Source organism: Lissotriton vulgaris, chromosome 1_1 (assembly GCF_964263255.1).
Source record: "Lissotriton vulgaris chromosome 1_1, aLisVul1.2, whole genome shotgun sequence".
Lineage (NCBI taxonomy): Eukaryota > Metazoa > Chordata > Amphibia > Caudata > Salamandridae > Lissotriton > Lissotriton vulgaris.
The window spans coordinates 1055087634-1055106943 of NC_141685.1; the positions used below are offsets into that span (position 1 = coordinate 1055087634).

General features: G+C 47.0%; 1 protein-coding gene across 1 annotated transcript in view; it reads right to left on the bottom strand.

Moving 5' to 3' along the window:
• Positions 1-455: 455 nt before the first annotated feature.
• The window catches only part of MICALL1 (MICAL like 1), a 428596-nt gene continuing 409741 nt past the window's right edge, over positions 456-19310 (bottom strand). Inside the window, exon 17 of the mRNA XM_086962863.1 lies at positions 456-4437. Coding sequence (XP_086818989.1) covers positions 4313-4437 — 125 coding nt within the window. The 3' untranslated portion in view covers positions 456-4312. The remainder of the gene's footprint in view (positions 4438-19310) is intronic.

Below are 19310 nucleotides of genomic sequence, written 5' to 3' on the forward strand. Positions count from 1 at the left end.
CCCGGGGCTGAAAGAGGAAAGAGCAGCCCTGCTAAAAACTGCTTTTAATGAACAAGGAATTCGCACATGCAGACAAGCAGTTCTCGCTTGTTTTGATCTAGGTCTTCCGCCACTAAATGGGAAGTTGGTGAAATTCCTGAAACTAGTGGAGCTGAAACTAATAAGCCATGAATTCGCCCCTGACCAGACCTAAGGAACTATGGCCAAGATAAGACGCAATGAACAATGCTCACCTCCCATATCACACTGTTTTTTAGCACTACTACTTTTACAACTACAGTTTTCTGTTTTTAACTTTTTCTTTTAACTTTTACCTGAGGATACGTGCTTTCAATGTATTTTTTTGTAATGGTTTTAATTAACCTAAAACAATAAACGTTTACTTACTTACTTACACTCTGTTTTGATCACCAACCAGCTGCTCTAAATATACTGTTAACAGACAGAGACACAGGTTTAAAATTCAGCTTTTATTCACATAGATCCCAGGTTGGGTCCCAGGTAATTTTATCCAGTGCAATGTCTTACAAACAAGGTACAATGGCAGCGACCACAGCCAGCAAAACGTCAGATTTTACAACAGAGGGATACAACAGAGTTTATGTCTAAGGGTCATTACCCCTTCTCTCAGTGTCCAAGTCCTATGTGGGCTTTCCAAAGACCACTTTGCTGTACCCAAATGCTCTGTGTCTGGTAGAGACTGTCAGCTGACAAAGCTTGGCCTTGCGGTCTGTTGTCGCAACTAAGAATTTGATCAAAAAATAGGCCATTGAACCCCATCCAAACCCTCCAAATAAAAACAGTGCAGGTCTGAATTCAAACCAAAAAGGCAGCAGGGAATGAAAGGCCATTGGCTGTACATGTAACAGAAAAGTGAAAGATGTTTTGAAAACTAAAACAGGAATGCTCAAGGTAGCGCACTATGCATCGAAGGACAACAGGGCACAAATGTGAAATGGAACTATCTATGGGTAGGGGCAAATATGTTTCAATGTATATTTAAAAAAAAGGCAACTGTCAGGCAAGAAACAACTTGAAATACATGTATATATGCACAAACCCTTAAAAACAAACAGCTCAGGGAGGGGTCATTGCCATGCAGGCATGTCACAGACACATGAGCCTTGATATACCCCTCCACTGCCGCTTTTGAGGAAGATGCTTTTCCCTGCAGCAAAAGCAGCAGGATCATAAAAGGTGGCAGGAGAGATGTCTAGCAAGTCTGCATTGAAATGATGAATATCGAGGCACCAACACTTTTCAATGAGACAGACCACGTGTCCATAACAGCAACAGCTATGATCATCCTCCAATGGATGTATGTCGTTACAACGCAATGTTTTACATCGCAGTACTTTACGACGCATGTTTTACAACGCAAGTCGTTACCACAACTTGCGTTGTTGGGGGCTGGATAGTGAATAGTTTAATTTACTATTCCAACTCCAGTCCCCGTGGATAGTAGGGAAGGAGTTGGATAGTAAATTAAACTATTTACTATCCTGGAGCGCCCCCCCAGCTCAATTAGTTGTTACAACTAGCGTTGTAAAAGTTGCGTCGTAAGGGAACTGCGGTGTTACATCGGCGTTGTAAAGGATGTTCCCCTCCTCCAATGGACAAACTTTGGCTTCTACCATAAAAACGTAAAAATCTTAACATAAATAACACTAAGCATACTCCACAAACCCACCACCTCAAACAAAGGCAAAAAATTATCTCAGCTCTTGATGCTTGTTTTTTGTTGTCTCAAGTATAACGGAAAAATGCAAAGAGCTGAACCGTCTTCACCCCCAGTTCAACCCCTCATCTGACATATCCTACATTTAGTCTTCAAAGCTAGAGATCAGCCAATTAGTATAGCTCTGGTGAAATTTAAGGAAAGCTGTGACCCCTTCTTCTCCATAGCAACCAGTCTTTTGAGCAGAGTTTCATCTTGTCCCATGGCACCTTCTATCAAAGACCCTTGAACAGTCTGGCTCTTGAAGAATGGGTAAGGCTGACCTGTGACACCTTCTGTTCCAGGACCCACTAGCAGTCATCGATTTGTATCTTTGTATCCTATAGCAAACCATCTCTAAGTGGATTAGCTAAGTGGTTTTGTCTGGTGATGCAATAAGGAAACGCCAGCCTAGCTCTTTGAACAGGGTGACATTTAGTCTTAAGGCCCTGTCTGCCCTGGAACCCATCAGGCACTTACTAGCAGTCTGTCTCTCTGAGCAGGACTGTTTGTCCTCCAGTGGCACATGATCTCTTTAATGGAGTTGTGTCAAGGCCTGTGGCGCTTTCTCCCCTGGGGGTCCTTTCCATCTGTGAGGCATCTCACGGCTGGGCACCTATAACCATCTATTTGAGTAGGTCTGTTTTTGCTCAGGTACCACTTACGGCCTAAAATTCAATAACAGTCTGTCTCTTTGACTGGATGTGGATTTAGACCTGTGGCATGGTCTGCCCTAGAGTTTTAAAGTATTACATCGGAGTATGGGGAGTTTTCCCACCTTGCAGCATTTCATGCCTTCTAATCCTATCACAGTTTACTCTTTTTGAAGACACCTGCTTATGCCATGGTGGCACCTTCAGGATCAAAACCAAATAACATTTGGGCTCTTCAATACCATTGTTTAGTCCTGTGCTGGAGAACCTTCCAACAGTTTAGCTGTTTGAGTAGAGTTTTATCGGAATAGAAAACACAAACAGTCTGACTCTTTGCAGAGTTGTGCCTAATTCTGTGCTTTTGCATATTCTGACACAGGACCCTCTAACAGTCAGTCTATTTGAGTGCAGTTGTGGCCGGTTATTGCTCACCTTCCCCTAAGAACAATATAAAAGTTGTCTCTTCAATTATGGTTTCTCTAGTCCTGCAAAACCTTCCTCTCCAGGATCCAAGAGTATCACGTCTGAGTGGGGCAGTAAAGTGCCTGTTTCTAGAGCCACGCCACCACCCACTTTCCAACAGTATACCTCTTTGAAAGGAATTGGGACTACCCTTATGTATTGTCTGCCCTGTGGTCCTAAAACATTCCATACCAAAGAGAAAATCCTATCTGGTCCTACATGTCTCGCACAGTAGAAGCTGATCTCCTTTGAGGAGAACTGTGTGAGCTACTCAGAAACTTCCTGCCCCATGGTAATGTGTGAGCTACTCAGAAACTTCCTGCCCCATGGTCCTTGCTTCTGTTCCTCTGAAAGGGTTATCCCTTGTTTCTGCGGCACATTTCACCCGGAGCCTATAATGGTCTATGTCTTTGAGCAGAGGCAGGTAAAGGATAGTGTTGAGTAATGAGACTGCAAAAATCATCCCTCCTAAGTGCTTGTAAGTCAGATGCCTATCCCCAGCACAAACCACCCTAAACCATCCCCATTACAGATTCTTCACAAATTGCGCACTCTAAAGACCTAATTGTTATCTCACCAGAGATGGCAGAGTGATAATTGATTCTGTATTGTTCTGCCAGATTGCCCACATTGAAGAATTTAAGCCCAACATCTGATATCCAGATGTCTGGTTGACAGCTCTGAAAACCTTCTACATCAAGGTATCCAATTGGTATAAGTCAGTAATATAGGCGGCAGGTTTATCCCTCAGGATTCATAAATATGCATGATCTGGATTCAGACAGCAGAGCTGTACCCAGGCAGGCCGCATGTTTTTAACATAAAGGTCTCATATCGGAATGATAGAGTGATTCCGATGTGTTAGGAATAGTAGCAGATGGTAGCCCTGCCCTCCAAATCCTGAGGAAACTATCCACTGACGCCTCATTCAACAGAGGCTAAAGCACAGAGTGGGTGCCTGCTTCCTGGCAGGAGAGTTAGTAGTTAGCACAACTCAATTCACCCATGGCCTTCACCAGACAGAGCCCATTCAAGAGGTCAACAGAGAGCATAAAACAAAGGGGCTCTAGCTGCAGAGGATGATAGCCTCAAAAAGCCCTTGCACTTGTTTACGGCATCTTGAGCAATGAATTTGCTTTACCACCTTGAAAAATGTCAGGATTTCCATTGCACGTCACTTTTTGACTGCTCAGAAAAGTGAAGCTATTCCACACCCCCATGAGGAGGTGTTTGCCTTTTCAGGCCAATGTTCCCCTTGTAGATTGTGTCCAGCTCCAGACACCTTCCCCCTACTTGTCCTCCTGCCCTGCAAGTGGTCTTAAAGTAAGGATAGGTTAGTCTCATTCAGGAGTCATTTGCATTGGTGATATGATGGGGACACTCAGATGTGATGCCTAGGAAGCTCCACAGCTCTATTGGCCTGCACCGGCTGCCAGAGCCTATTCTCAGAGTGCTCCTTTCTTATCTTCTCAACAAGTCCCTAGCTTTTGTCTTTCTGAGACTTAGGTTTTGGGTCTGGCTTCGAGCTGAGCATCTTCAGAGCCTTCAGTGGTTTAAACTTTCCCTTCTTCTTGGTCATTGTTGACTCTGAATCCTTGTGGAAATCTGGAGTGAGAGGAAGGAGAGGGGAAGTGGTTGGATACAAAAAGAAAAGGGTGAGCCACTTCGAATTAGTCATTTCATATTCAACACCAGAAATCAGATATACGTAGCAATAAAATAGTTTTTTTAACTAGATCATCTAAAATAGGGGACTTTACATCTCTGGCACACACACAAACTACAGCAAAATAAGAATGTTTGTTAGTTCGATTTTCTTTCAGTACAATAATTTTTAACTTCAACCCCCAATATAAGGAAAGCAACAAATTACCAAACCGTGCCAACTGTACCCATGGAGATAGTTTTGGGTTTCTTCTGACAGATTGTAGTGAACCATCAAGCTTAGTATTTACTGGGGACTTTGAATCACATAGTTCATTTTGAAAATCTCCACTCCTGACCAGTATTAGAACCTTTGCTCGGGACTGGGTCGTTCACAAAGCCACAGTGTCCTTGTAGCCTGTAGCTGAAGAATAAGTCACATAGGCATGTAAGGAAAATGTTACTTACCCAGTAAGCACCTGTTCGTGGCATGTAGTGCTGTAGGATCACATGCTTAGCATTCGTCCGCCATCTAGTGTTGGGCTCATTTGTGTGCAAGTTGTTTTTCTTCTGAAAAAAAGTCCTTGAGACACGAGGTGGTGTCATTCCTCCCTGTTTTCCCTCATGATGGGTGAGGATATAATGTCAAGTAAAGCATAGTACAAAGCGATGTCCATGCAAAAGGAGTTTGTGAAAAAATTGTGAAAATAACTAACAAACGCAGGTGTCCAGGGAGGAGAGTGGGCATATGTGAATCTGCAGCACAACATGCCCCAAACAGATGCTTACAGGGCGAGTAATATATTCCGTTTGAGGCTTGTAGATACACATGCTTAGCATAGATTGTAAAACAGTTTTCCTCTATAAACAATGGTTAGCCGTGGGAATTACAGTTATTTGAAATAATGTCCGTAGGACTGTTTGGCCCACATTGACTTATTAACAGGGCAGTACATCTACACAGTAATGTTTTCTAAATGTATGTGGGGGTAGACCATATAGCCACTTTAAAAGTAAGCTCTGGGTATGTTTCCCTAGAAGGCCATAGAAGCTTCTTTCTTATGAGTGGAGTGAGCTCTAGGAGGAATGGGTAAAGTTGTTTTAGCTTTAGCATAGCATGTTTGGATGCATTTAACAATCCATTGTGCAATGCCTCATTTAGAAATGGCCCTGCCTTTGTGAGGTTTTGAGAAAGCGACAAATAGTTGTGGTGATTTTCAAAATTATTTAGTCTTGTTAGTGTAATACATGGGATATCTTTTTACATTTAACATATGGATAGCCTTGGGAAAAGAGAGGTAGTTGAATAGATTGATGAAGATGAAATTAAGAGACCACCTTAGGAAGAAATTTGGGGTTGGTGCAAATTACAACCCTATCACTATGTATTTGGAAGAAGGGTACTTCTAAAGTTAATGCCTGAAGCTCACTGACACATCTGAGTGAAGTGATAACAACTAGGAATGTTACTTTCCAGGATAGAAACTGGAGGGGGCAGGAGTGTAGGAATTCAAATGGTGTGCCCAATAATTTGTTAATACTATATTGAGTTCCACGTGGGAGCTGGTGGCACTCTAGGAGGAATGACTCGTAACACCTTCCAGAAAGGCTTTGACAACCGGAATTTTGAATAGGGAAGTGTGCGGTCTATTTTGCAGATATGCAGCGACCAATGCTAGGTGTAGACGTATAGCTATAAATGCTAAACCACATTTATGTAAGTGAAATAAGTAGCAAACATTGTCCTGTAATTTAGCTGCTGAGGGAACAATGTGTTTTGAATGCCAATAGTGAACAAATCTTTTCCATTTGGCAGCGTAACAGGATCAAGTAGTAGGCCTGCGTGTTTCTTTAAGAATAGCCATACATTGTTGTGTGAGATTAAGGTAGCCACATTTTAAGACTTCAGGAGCCAGATTGCAAGGTTGAGTAATCTAGGGTCTGGGTGTCTGATTTCTCCACGGTTCTGTATTATAAGAAAGTCCTGCCTGTTTGGCAGTGCTTTACGGGGAACTACTGACAGCTCAAGAAGTGTGCTGAACCATGGTTGCCGTGCCCAACTGGGAGGTACCAGGATGAGATGGCTGCTGTAACTTGCAAACCAGAAATGAAATCCGTGGGAGAGGTGGAAAAGCATAAGAAAATATCCCGGACCAACTCATCCATAGTGTGTTGCCCTTGGATTGTAGGTGTGAGAACATGGAGACAAAGCTTTGGCATTTTCTACTATGGTGAGGAGGTCTATTTGTGGTTGTCCCCAACGCAGGAAGTATTGGACAAGTACTTACTTTGTGGGTAGAGTTCCCACTTGTGGCTTGTTGGAGCCTCCTACTGAGGCGATCTGCAAAGTTGTTGTCCACTCCCTGGAGATACTCCGCTAACAGGTGAATGTTGTATGGGACACCCCACTTCCAAATGGTCTGGGCTAAATGGGAAAGCTCTAGTGACTTGGTGCCCCCTTGCTTTTGGAGATAATACATGGATGTCATGTGGAGGAGTGTGGCTCACTGATTAGAGCGGCAGACCCTGATGCAGAGGTCTGGCCCGGGACCAGGGTTCAATTCCCGACGCGGCAGGGTCCTGAGCCCAAAAATGTCCACGGACTCGATAATTCTCGCCTCGGTGCCTACTCTAATCATGGGGTCCCACGCTGCAACTCTGGGCAATAGCTTGCTTAATCTCCACTACGGCGGCCCACCCGCTGCGGGATGCCTGGCTTTCACCATCAGGGATGCCCAGTAGGGGTTATCTCACAGGGAAAAAGCCAGGATGGGTTCCCAAGGCAAGCGCCTTGATGCCTTCGGGTGATACGTGTGCTATATAAGTCGCAATACATTTACATACATTTACATTTATCCATCTTGATGAGGAGTACCTTGCCATTTAATGGTGAGGAAGGAAGTCTTTCATTACCAAGTGAACAGCTAGTTACTCCAGGTGATTTATATGGAGATCTCTCTGACTGGGTGTCCAGTGGCCTTGGACAGTTAGATGTTGGGAATGTGCTTCCCATCCTGTAAGGGATGTGTTAGTAGTTACTGTCCTCTGCGGAACTGAGTCTAGGAAAGACTGTCCTTTTAATAATAATAATAAAAGAATTTATAAAGCGCATGGTTATGCCATCTCGGCGTGTCCCCGCGCTACAGTGAGAGAGCAGCCCAGACTGCGTTACCAGGCGTCCGCTTGACTAACCTAAGAACAAATGGGTTTTAAGCGCCTTCTTAAACTTAACTTCAGAAGTGTCCATCCGGAGTTTTAAAGGGAGTTTGTTCCAGTTCTGAGCTGCCAAGAACCGGAAGGATCTACCTTTAACAGGTTGTTGGTGTTGCACCATTGCAGAGTGTGGCAAGCTTGACAGCCGACAAACACTAGATCTTCCAATTGACCCTTCGCTTGAGTACGTTGGTGCGATAAGCACTCCTGCAACGGACGCATGTTCAGTTTGGCATGGGTACTATGGCTATACATGAAGCCATCATGCAGAGGAGATGCAGGACTGTTCTTACTGTTACCTGTTGACCTGGTTGAAATTGTGGAATGAGTACCTGGAATTCTTGTATTCTGGCAGTGTTTGGGTAAGCTATAAGTACTTGTGAATTGAGAATCGCCCATTGGTAAGGTTGCATTTGAAGGGGTTGGAGGTTGTACTTTAAGGTGTTGATTGTAAAGCCTAGTTGGTGAAGTAGATTTATGGTGGCCTGTGTGTGTTGAAAGCACTGTTGATGAGCCAGTCGACCAGATATAGAAAGACATTTATGCTTTGCCTGTGCAGGTGAGCAGTTACTACCATGAGACATTTGGTAAAAACCCAGGGCATGGTAGTGACCCCGAATGGGAGCACTTTGAACTGAAAGTGCTGACCTTTTGTTAGAAACAGTAGATATTGGCGATGTGCCGGGTAAATAGGAATATGAAAGTAGGCGTGCTTAAGGCAAAGTGTGGCCATGAAGTCGCCTTTGTTGTAACAGTGGAATGATATCTTGAAGAGTGACCATGTGAAAGTGCTCTGAGAAAATGTATTTGTTTCGTGGTTTAAAGTTCAAGATTGGTCTCTGAGGGACCTGTCCTTTTTGGAAATAAGGAAATATAGTGAATAGACCCCTGTGCCATGGTGGTGTAGTGTAACAGATTCTATAGCTCTCTTTTTGGGGAGTGATTGCACTTCTCTGAACAACTGCTGGTGTTGTGGGGAAAGTCTGTTTGCGGAGTGGAATGTTGGGAGGTGTGGAAGTGAACTCAAGACAATAACCACGTTTGATAATATCCAACACCCACTGGTCAGAGGTGATATTCCGCCAGGCAGGAAGAAACCCTTGTAGTCGACCCCCAACAGGTGAAGTGTGATCGGGGGGAATGACTGGGAAGCCAGGCCTTCGTGGTTGTTGTGGATGGTTTTGTAAATCCGCCGTTACCTCTACCTTTGGAGTTGTTATCCTTGTATGAGCCTTGATAGTAATCCCTAGGAGTTGTGGTTTGGGTCTGAGTCCACTGATTGGAGGTAGAGGTTTCAGGGGAGGTGGTCTTGAAACCTTCACAGTAAGAAGAGCGGCAACAGGAGTCCTGATGAGAGACAGCGTGTGCAGCGCTCCCATGGCCTTAGCTGTTTCATTATCTTTTTTTATTTTCTGAAGGAGGATATCTACTTGCAAGCCAAAAAGATGTTCCTCATCAAATGGGAGGGCCAAGAGCTTTTGTTGGACTTAGGATTTAAACCCTGAGCTCCGAAGCCAAACATGCTTGCGTAATAGTACGTTAGAATGTATCCCTCTAGCTGCAGTATCAGCAGCGTTCACAGCAAATTGCAGTATTAGATATTAATTTACCCTCTGAAGCAATTTGATGTATATCCTTTTTTATGTTCATCTGGGAGGTATTAGAGTATGTCCTCCCTCATCTCACATAGGGCTATCATCTCTAGAGAGGAGGCAATAGAATATGCAATCAGCCAATGATTGGTTGATTGGGTGGCCACTCTCATTCGTTCTGCTTTATTAACCTTTTTTTCTCTCCTTATCTGGAGGTGGTGCGTCGCCATATGTTTGTGAATTGGCCCTTTTTTTTTTTATTGGCATTTAAAAAATTTGCAATGACATCCTGTGTCAAACATACAGTACATAACACTTTACATATCCACTGCATTACAACACTCCTCCTCCAATAGCGCCTGTTCTTGTACAGTAGTAAAAGACATATAACGCTGAATACATTCTTATTCCTCCCATGATACAGATTGTTCAGTTCACAGTTGTACATCGGGTTCCTTGAGATAGGAAATGAGGTACGTCCAGTAGTCCCTGGGGCGTGATCTTAGGGGTAGTTCTTCCTCGTACGTCTTCAGAGTGTCCCTGCAATAGACTAGGTCTTGTATCCAGTGTTTGTATTGAGGTGTATGTTTACTGCCCCATGTGATTGATACTCTGCGTTTAGCCACAAGTAGAGCTATCGCGCAGAATTTACGTTTTAATGCTCGAACCCCTGGCATCAATCCCAACAAACACGTCTTAATATTGCATTCTATCAAAACATCCACCATATCTCCCAGTGCTCGCATCACCCTCACCCAATATTCTGCCACGCTAGGACAGTACCAGGCAAGGTGTATAAAGTCTGCCGCCTCAGCACCGCACCGTTGACACTTGGAGTCAGTTCGTAGGCCAAATTTATGTAATCTTACCGGGGTGTGGTAAGTCTGATGTAAGTATTTAATGTGTATCATGCGTAGATTACCATTTGGTGTCAATAATTCTGTAAGCGTGCCCGTGGCGGCCCATTCATCCTCAGTCAGCGGAGTATCCAGACAACTGTTCCATTTTCGTAATGCCTTGTAAGCTGTGTCCCCTATTTCTGATTGCAGCTCTATGTACAATCTGGACACTAGGTGAGTGGGAGATGTGAGCAGTAGTTGGAGTGTTTTCGACGGTTGTGGTTCTGCTGGGTATGTAGGGTATAGGACCTTCACTGCCCTCTGTAGGCGATATGTGAATTTGAAAAGCATTGTTTGATTCTGCACAAAGGACAGATCTTCCAGCGTTCTAAATACCCCATCCTGAAATAGGTCACCCATCGAGTCTATTCCCACGTGTTTGAGTAACTCCATTCCCACTTTCTCCTGCGTTACTGATATGTTTGGGTGGTAGTGAAGCGGCAATTGTGGGGCATACAATGGAAGGTTGTTCGTTTTTTGACCTATGAGTCTCCAAGCCTCACTCGTTGCGTCTACAGTGTTAATGTCCAATTTGTGTAATGGGGGCCTCTTGTGTGTCAATATGGCGTCCAGCAGAACTGGGGAGGCATCACCTTCTTCAATTGCGACATGCGTGAGATAAGGTATTTTAGGGTACCAATAATGGGCATATTGAGCCTGGGCACACAAATAATACAAAAGGAAGTCAGGAGCCTTAAACCCGCCTCGTGAGAATGGTAATGTCAACGAGTGTAAGTCAATTTGAGCCGCTTTCCCAACCCAGATCAGCCTCAGTGTCACTGAAGTCAGCCTACGAAATACCGTCATTGGAGGTTTGATGGGGATGTTATTGAATAAATATAATAGCTTAGGAAGGAGCACCATTTTCACTATCGCCAATCGGTTCGCTAGTGATAGAGGCAGCTGGATGCATCTCTCTATTTTCTCCTCATGGCTGTGATCACCCTCCCATAGTTCGTGCAAAGTACCACTTCGGGGTTCCTGTGGAACCAAACCCCCAAGTAGCGTACCGGGTCCGTTTGCCATTCTAGTGGGTAGCCTGTATTAAAGCGTTGTGTGGTATCAGTCAGTGGAATGATGGTCGATTTGGCCCAGTTTATTCTAAGTCCTGACTGTCTCTCAAATTTAGCGTATTCCCGTATCAAGGGGTTCAGATTAGCCGCCGGGTCTCGCACGTACAGTAGCATGTCGTCAGCGTACAATGATATGTGGAGCGGCCTCTGTGGAAATTGTAACGCTGAATAATGGTGTCCCTGTCGTAATTTACATGCTAATGGTTCCAGTGCAATGGCAACCAGTAGTGGGGATAGAGGGCATCCCTGTCTAGTGCCTCTTTCTATAGGTATTGCATCGGAAATGTATTTGTTGATCCGTATACGAGCAGTGGGTGCAGTGTATAGCAGTTTCACCCATTGGAGGAAACCCCATCCTGTGTAGGATCGTGTGCAAGTAGGTCCACGCTATGGTGTCGAATGCTTTAGTAGCATCTAACAGAATCGCGGCTGCTTTAATAGTGGGAAGCAGGTAATGCGATAAACCAAACAGCGATCTAGTGTTGTGGGATGTGGAACGTGTGGGGATAAAACCGGATTGATCAGGGAGCACTAATCTTGTCATTAGGTGCTGCAGTCTGTTGGCTAGTAACTTAGATAGTATTTTAGTGTCCACATTCATGAGGGACAGGGGCAGATATGAGTCACAGTATTCGGGATCTTTGTCTGGCTTGAGTAGGGCTAAAATCACTACTTCTTGTAGTGTTTTGGCAATAGCATCTTCTCATGGGCATCTCCAAGCATTGCTACTATATGAGGAGCTAGTTGGTCTACGTAAGCCTTATAGAACTTCCTCATGAACCCGTCCGGGCCGGGCGCTTTTCTGTTGGGCAGCGTCCGGATTACCTCGGTGATCTCCTCCACCGTGATGGGCAAGGAGAGGTATGAGCACTGTGCATCGGAAAGCCAAGCAAGTGCTATATCGTCACAGTACTGTGCAATTTCCGCACTTGTCGCTGTGTCTTCCCTTGTATATAGTTTCCCATAAGTGTGCATGAACGCTTTCAGTATTCCCTGCGTGTCGTGTTTCAGAATTCCCCCGCGTCCCTAACTGCCTGTACTACAGGAGGGGGTTTCTTGGCGCATATTTTGTCTGCCAAGACTGCTCCCGCCCTGCCCCCCTCACCATAACTTCTGGTCACACGGCGTTTGGATATGTATCGTAGCTCCTCTTCCGCACTTACTTGATATTCCGATATTGCCGTTCTTATGTCCCCCAACAGGGTGGGATTGTGCGTTTGATTATATTCTACTTCTAGGGCTTTTACCCGAGCTTCCCGCTGAACTAGCTGCTGACGCAGATCTTTTAAAATTCCCGCAGTAGTGCTGATGCAAATTCCCCTAATGGAGGCTTTGAAAGCCTCCCACAGTAGCCCAGGGTCGTCTGTGGATGGTGCATTCAGTTCAAAATATTCAATGATTGCTTTCCTAATCGTTTCCGTGTATAAGGGATCTAGGAGTGCTTTCCCATTAAATCTCCAGCTGAATGGTGGTGGTACATAGTGTGGGATTTTTAGGGTGAGCACCACCGGGTTGTGGTCAGACAACGTGCGGGGCAAATGAGAGACATCCTCCACCCATAATGATATATCTAGGGAGCCCAACCAATAATCTATCCTGGACCAACTGCTGTGTGCTGCCGTTGTGTGCGTGGCCTCTAGTTGGGTCGGATGTTTCATTCTCCACAGATCTGTTAGGTGGTTATTCAACATGATATCTCACAATTTTTGTAAAGCGCGTTTGTGTGTTTCTGCCGAGGTGGGTGACCTGTCTACAACGTCATTTAAGGCGAGGTTGAAATCCCCCCCCCCACAACAACAGGACCTCTGGAAGCTCGTGAATTTTCTGCCATATTGTGTGGTAAAAGTCAGGATCATCTATGTTTGGCGCATAGATGTTGAGGAGGGTGACCCTCTGCCCTCTAAGTATGCCCGTCACCACAATGTATCTCCCGTTGCTATCTGGGTGAACCTGTTCAACTTTAAAATTCACCCCTTTACGAATTAAGATAAGGACCCCTCTTGAGTACGAGGAATATGATGCCCCGTGTACGGATTCTGTCCATTTCTGGCCTATGCGAGTGGAGGTTTGTGGATCTATGTGCGTTTCCTGGAGGAAAGCAATATCGATATGTAATCTCGTGAAGTATGCCAGCATCTGCCGTATCTTTTTCTGATTTTTGAGACACCACACATTCCAGGTGATAAGCCGTAATTTGTCCGACACGAGTGTGTCACTCATTTCCCAGCCTATTCACAATCCTAGTCCCGTATATGTGTACTGTACCATCTACTTGTGTCCAGAACAAATTCCCTATAGGAACAATGACGTGCTTGCATGCACTGTGGATTATGGCAGTGTTTCTCAAATGCCCGCAATCCCCCACTCCCGTCTCCCACCCACTTTAGCATCCCAATTATGCCAAAGACACTCCCCAGTGCAAACAGAAAACTTGTCAAAACAGTGGTAGGGGAATCAATCAATCAATCAATGACACTTATAAAGCGCGCTACATACCCGTAGGGTCTCAAGGCGCTGGGGGGGGGGGGGGGGGGGGGGGGGCTACTGCTCGAACAGCCAGGTCTTCAGCTTCTTCCTGAAGGAGAGGTGGTCTTGGGTCAGGCGCAGGTCGGTCGGGAGGGAGTTCCAGGTCTTGGCGGCCAGGTAGGAGAAGGACCTTCCTCCTGTAGTCGCTCTTCGGATGCGGGGGACGGCGGCGAGGGCGTGGTTGGCTGATCGGAGGTGGCGTTTGGGAGCGTAGAAGTTGACTCGGCTGTTGAGGTAGCTCGGGCCTTGGTCGTGTAGGGCTTTGTGTGCGTGGGTGAGGAGGCGGAAGGTGATTCTTTTGTTGACGGGGAGCCAGTGAAGGTCTCTCAGATGTCCGGAGATGTGGCTGGTTCGTGGGATGTCGAGGATGAGTCTGGCTGAGGCGTTCTGGATCCGCTGGAGTCTCTTCTGGAGCTTGGCGGTGGTACCGGCGTAGAGGGCGTTGCCGTAGTCCAGTCGGCTGGTGACGAGGGCCTGGGTGACGGTCTTCCTGGTCTCGGTGGGGATCCACCAGAAGATCTTCCGTAGCATGCGTAGGATGTTGAAGCATGCCGAGGAGACGTTGTTGACTTGCCTGGTCATGGAGAGGGAGGAGTCCAGGATGAAGCCCAGGTTGCGTGCATGGTCTGTCGGTTTGGGTGCGGTGCCCAGGGCGGGAGGCCACCAGGAGTCGTCCCAGGCGGAGGGTGAGGGGCCCAGGATGAGGACCTCCGTCTTGTCCGAGTTCAGTTTCAGGCGGCTGGTCGTCATCCACTCGGCTACCTCTTTCATCCCTTCGTGCAGGTTGGCTCTGGCGGCGGTGGGGTCGTTGGTCAGGGAGAGGATCAGCTGGGTGTCGTCGGCGTAGGAGATTATGCTGAGGTTGTGTTTGCGTACGATGGCCGCGAGGGGGCTCATGTAGACGTTGAAGAGGGTGGGGCTCAGAGATGATCCTTGAGGGACGCCGCAGATGACTTCGGAGGCCTCTGACTTGAACGGTGGTAGGCGGACTCTCTGTGTTCTTCCGTCGAGGAAGGAGATGATCCATTCCAGCGCCTTGTCCTGGATTCCGATGTTGCTGAGGCGCCGTACTAGGGTGCGGTGGCAGACCGTGTCGAATGCCGCGGAGAGGTCTAGGAGGATGAGGGCCGCTGTTTCTCCATTGTCCATCAGGGCTCGGATGTCATCGGTGGCGGCGATGAGGGCAGTCTCGGTGCTGTGTTTGGCTCGGAAGCCGGACTGTGAGGGGTCGAGGGATCCGTTCGTCTCGAGGAAGGCGGCCATCTGCTTGTTGACGGTCTTCTCGATGACTTTGGCTGGAAACGGGAGGAGCGAGATGGGGCGGTAGTTCTTGAGGTCGGTGGGGTCCGCTGTTGGTTTCTTGAGTAGATTTACAAAAGGGGGTGGTGATGAACAGAGTGTCTAAATTGAGCAGACCACTCTTACCCAGTCCAAAGATCAGGGCTTGATCCATCACCGTTATTTATCTCACTGCCCCATCCCAGCTCAGAATCTGGCTATATGCAAATCAGTCTGTCCCTGGCCCAGTGCATCATGGGAACAGGGCAGACTAAACTACCAAGCCAATTCTTTACCAGAAAGGAGACAAGCTACCGGGGACCGGTTTCTGGCATTTCAGCCTCTTCGGCCCGGCTTGCTTGAATCCTGATGGAGCAGTGAGAAAGGGACTCATGTCTGAGTATACCCTGCCACACCTATAGTGGCCAAAATCGATTTACAAAAGGGGGTGGTGATGAACAGAGTGTCTAAATTGAGCAGACCACTCTTACCCAGTCCAAAGATCAGGGCTTGATCCATCACCGTTATTTATCTCACTGCCCCATCCCAGCTCAGAATCTGGCTATATGCAAATCAGTCTGTCCCTGGCCCAGTGCATCATGGGAACAGGGCAGACTAAACTACCAAGCCAATTCTTTACCAGAAAGGAGACAAGCTACCGGGGACCGGTTTCTGGCATTTCAGCCTCTTCGGCCCGGCTTGCTTGAATCCTGATGGAGCAGTGAGAAAGGGACTCATGTCTGAGTATACCCTGCCACACCTATAGTGGCCAAAATCGATTTACAAAAGGGGGTGGTGATGAACAGAGTGTCTAAATTGAGCAGACCACTCTTACCCAGTCCAAAGATCAGGGCTTGATCCATCACCGTTATTTATCTCACTGCCCCATCCCAGCTCAGAATCTGGCTATATGCAAATCAGTCTGTCCCTGGCCCAGTGCATCATGGGAACAGGGCAGACTAAACTACCAAGCCAATTCTTTACCAGAAAGGAGACAAGCTACCGGGGACCGGTTTCTGGCATTTCAGCCTCTTCGGCCCGGCTTGCTTGAATCCTGATGGAGCAGTGAGAAAGGGACTCATGTCTGAGTATACCCTGCCACACCTATAGTGGCCAAAATCGATTTACAAAAGGGGGTGGTGATGAACAGAGTGTCTAAATTGAGCAGACCACTCTTACCCAGTCCAAAGATCAGGGCTTGATCCATCACCGTTATTTATCTCACTGCCCCATCCCAGCTCAGAATCTGGCTATATGCAAATCAGTCTGTCCCTGGCCCAGTGCATCATGGGAACAGGGCAGACTAAACTACCAAGCCAATTCTTTACCAGAAAGGAGACAAGCTACCGGGGACCGGTTTCTGGCATTTCAGCCTCTTCGGCCCGGCTTGCTTGAATCCTGATGGAGCAGTGAGAAAGGGACTCATGTCTGAGTATACCCTGCCACACCTATAGTGGCCAAAATCGATTTACAAAAGGGGGTGGTGATGAACAGAGTGTCTAAATTGAGCAGACCACTCTTACCCAGTCCAAAGATCAGGGCTTGATCCATCACCGTTATTTATCTCACTGCCCCATCCCAGCTCAGAATCTGGCTATATGCAAATCAGTCTGTCCCTGGCCCAGTGCATCATGGGAACAGGGCAGACTAAACTACCAAGCCAATTCTTTACCAGAAAGGAGACAAGCTACCGGGGACCGGTTTCTGGCATTTCAGCCTCTTCGGCCCGGCTTGCTTGAATCCTGATGGAGCAGTGAGAAAGGGACTCATGTCTGAGTATACCCTGCCACACCTATAGTGGCCAAAATCGATTTACAAAAGGGGGTGGTGATGAACAGAGTGTCTAAATTGAGCAGACCACTCTTACCCAGTCCAAAGATCAGGGCTTGATCCATCACCGTTATTTATCTCACTGCCCCATCCCAGCTCAGAATCTGGCTATATGCAAATCAGTCTGTCCCTGGCCCAGTGCATCATGGGAACAGGGCAGACTACACTACCAAGCCAATTCTTTACCAGAAAGGAGACAAGCTACCGGGGACCGGTTTCTGGCATTTCAGCCTCTTCGGCCCGGCTTGCTTGAATCCTGATGGAGCAGTGAGAAAGGGACTCATGTCTGAGTATACCCTGCCACACCTATAGTGGCCAAAATCGATTTACAAAAGGGGGTGGTGATGAACAGAGTGTCTAAATTGAGCAGACCACTCTTACCCAGTCCAAAGATCAGGGCTTGATCCATCACCGTTATTTATCTCACTGCCCCATCCCAGCTCAGAATCTGGCTATATGCAAATCAGTCTGTCCCTGGCCCAGTGCATCATGGGAACAGGGCAGACTAAACTACCAAGCCAATTCTTTACCAGAAAGGAGACAAGCTACCGGGGACCGGTTTCTGGCATTTCAGCCTCTTCGGCCCGGCTTGCTTGAATCCTGATGGAGCAGTGAGAAAGGGACTCATGTCTGAGTATACCCTGCCACACCTATAGTGGCCAAAATCGATTTACAAAAGGGGGTGGTGATGAACAGAGTGTCTAAATTGAGCAGACCACTCTTACCCAGTCCAAAGATCAGGGCTTGATCCATCACCGTTATTTATCTCACTGCCCCATCCCAGCTCAGAATCTGGCTATATGCAAATCAGTCTGTCCCTGGCCCAGTGCATCATGGGAACAGGGCAGACTAAACTACCAAGCCAATTCTTTACCAGAAAGGAGACAAGCTACCGGGGACCGGTTTCTGGCATTTCAGCCTCTTCGGCCCGGCTTGCTTGAATCCTGATGGAGCAGTGAGAAAGGGACTCATGTCTGAGTATACCCTGCCACACCTATAGTGGCCAAAATCGATTTACAAAAGGGGGTGGTGATGAACAGAGTGTCTAAATTGAGCAGACCACTCTTACCCAGTCCAAAGATCAGGGCTTGATCCATCACCGTTATTTATCTCACTGCCCCATCCCAGCTCAGAATCTGGCTATATGCAAATCAGTCTGTACCTGGCCCAGTGCATCATGGGAACAGGGCAGACTAAACTACCAAGCCAATTCTTTACCAGAAAGGAGACAAGCTACCGGGGACCGGTTTCTGGCATTTCAGCCTCTTCGGCCCGGCTTGCTTGAATCCTGATGGAGCAGTGAGAAAGGGACTCATGTCTGAGTATACCCTGCCACACCTATAGTGGCCAAAATCGATTTACAAAAGGGGGTGGTGATGAACAGAGTGTCTAAATTGAGCAGACCACTCTTACCCAGTCCAAAGATCAGGGCTTGATCCATCACCGTTATTTATCTCACTGCCCCATCCCAGCTCAGAATCTGGCTATATGCAAATCAGTCTGTCCCTGGCCCAGTGCATCATGGGAACAGGGCAGACTAAACTACCAAGCCAATTCTTTACCAGAAAGGAGACAAGCTACCGGGGACCGGTTTCTGGCATTTCAGCCTCTTCGGCCCGGCTTGCTTGAATCCTGATGGAGCAGTGAGAAAGGGACTCATGTCTGAGTATACCCTGCCACACCTATAGTGGCCAAAATCGATTTACAAAAGGGGGTGGTGATGAACAGAGTGTCTAAATTGAGCAGACCACTCTTACCCAGTCCAAAGATCAGGGCTTGATCCATCACCGTTATTTATCTCACTGCCCCATCCCAGCTCAGAATCTGGCTATATGCAAATAAGTCTGTCCCTGGCCCAGTGCATCATGGGAACAGGGCAGACTAAACTACCAAGCCAATTCTTTACCAGAAAGGAGACAAGCTACCGGGGACCGGTTTCTGGCATTTCAGCCTCTTCGGCCCGGCTTGCTTGAATCCTGATGGAGCAGTGAGAAAGGGACTCATGTCTGAGTATACCCTGCCACACCTATAGTGGCCAAAATCGATTTACAAAAGGGGGTGGTGATGAACAGAGTGTCTAAATTGAGCAGACCACTCTTACCCAGTCCAAAGATCAGGGCTTGATCCATCACCGTTATTTATCTCACTGCCCCATCCCAGCTCAGAATCTGGCTATATGCAAATCAGTCTGTCCCTGGCCCAGTGCATCATGGGAACAGGGCAGACTAAACTACCAAGCCAATTCTTTACCAGAAAGGAGACAAGCTACCGGGGACCGGTTTCTGGCATTTCAGCCTCTTCGGCCCGGCTTGCTTGAATCCTGATGGAGCAGTGAGAAAGGGACTCATGTCTGAGTATACCCTGCCACACCTATAGTGGCCAAAATCGATTTACAAAAGGGGGTGGTGATGAACAGAGTGTCT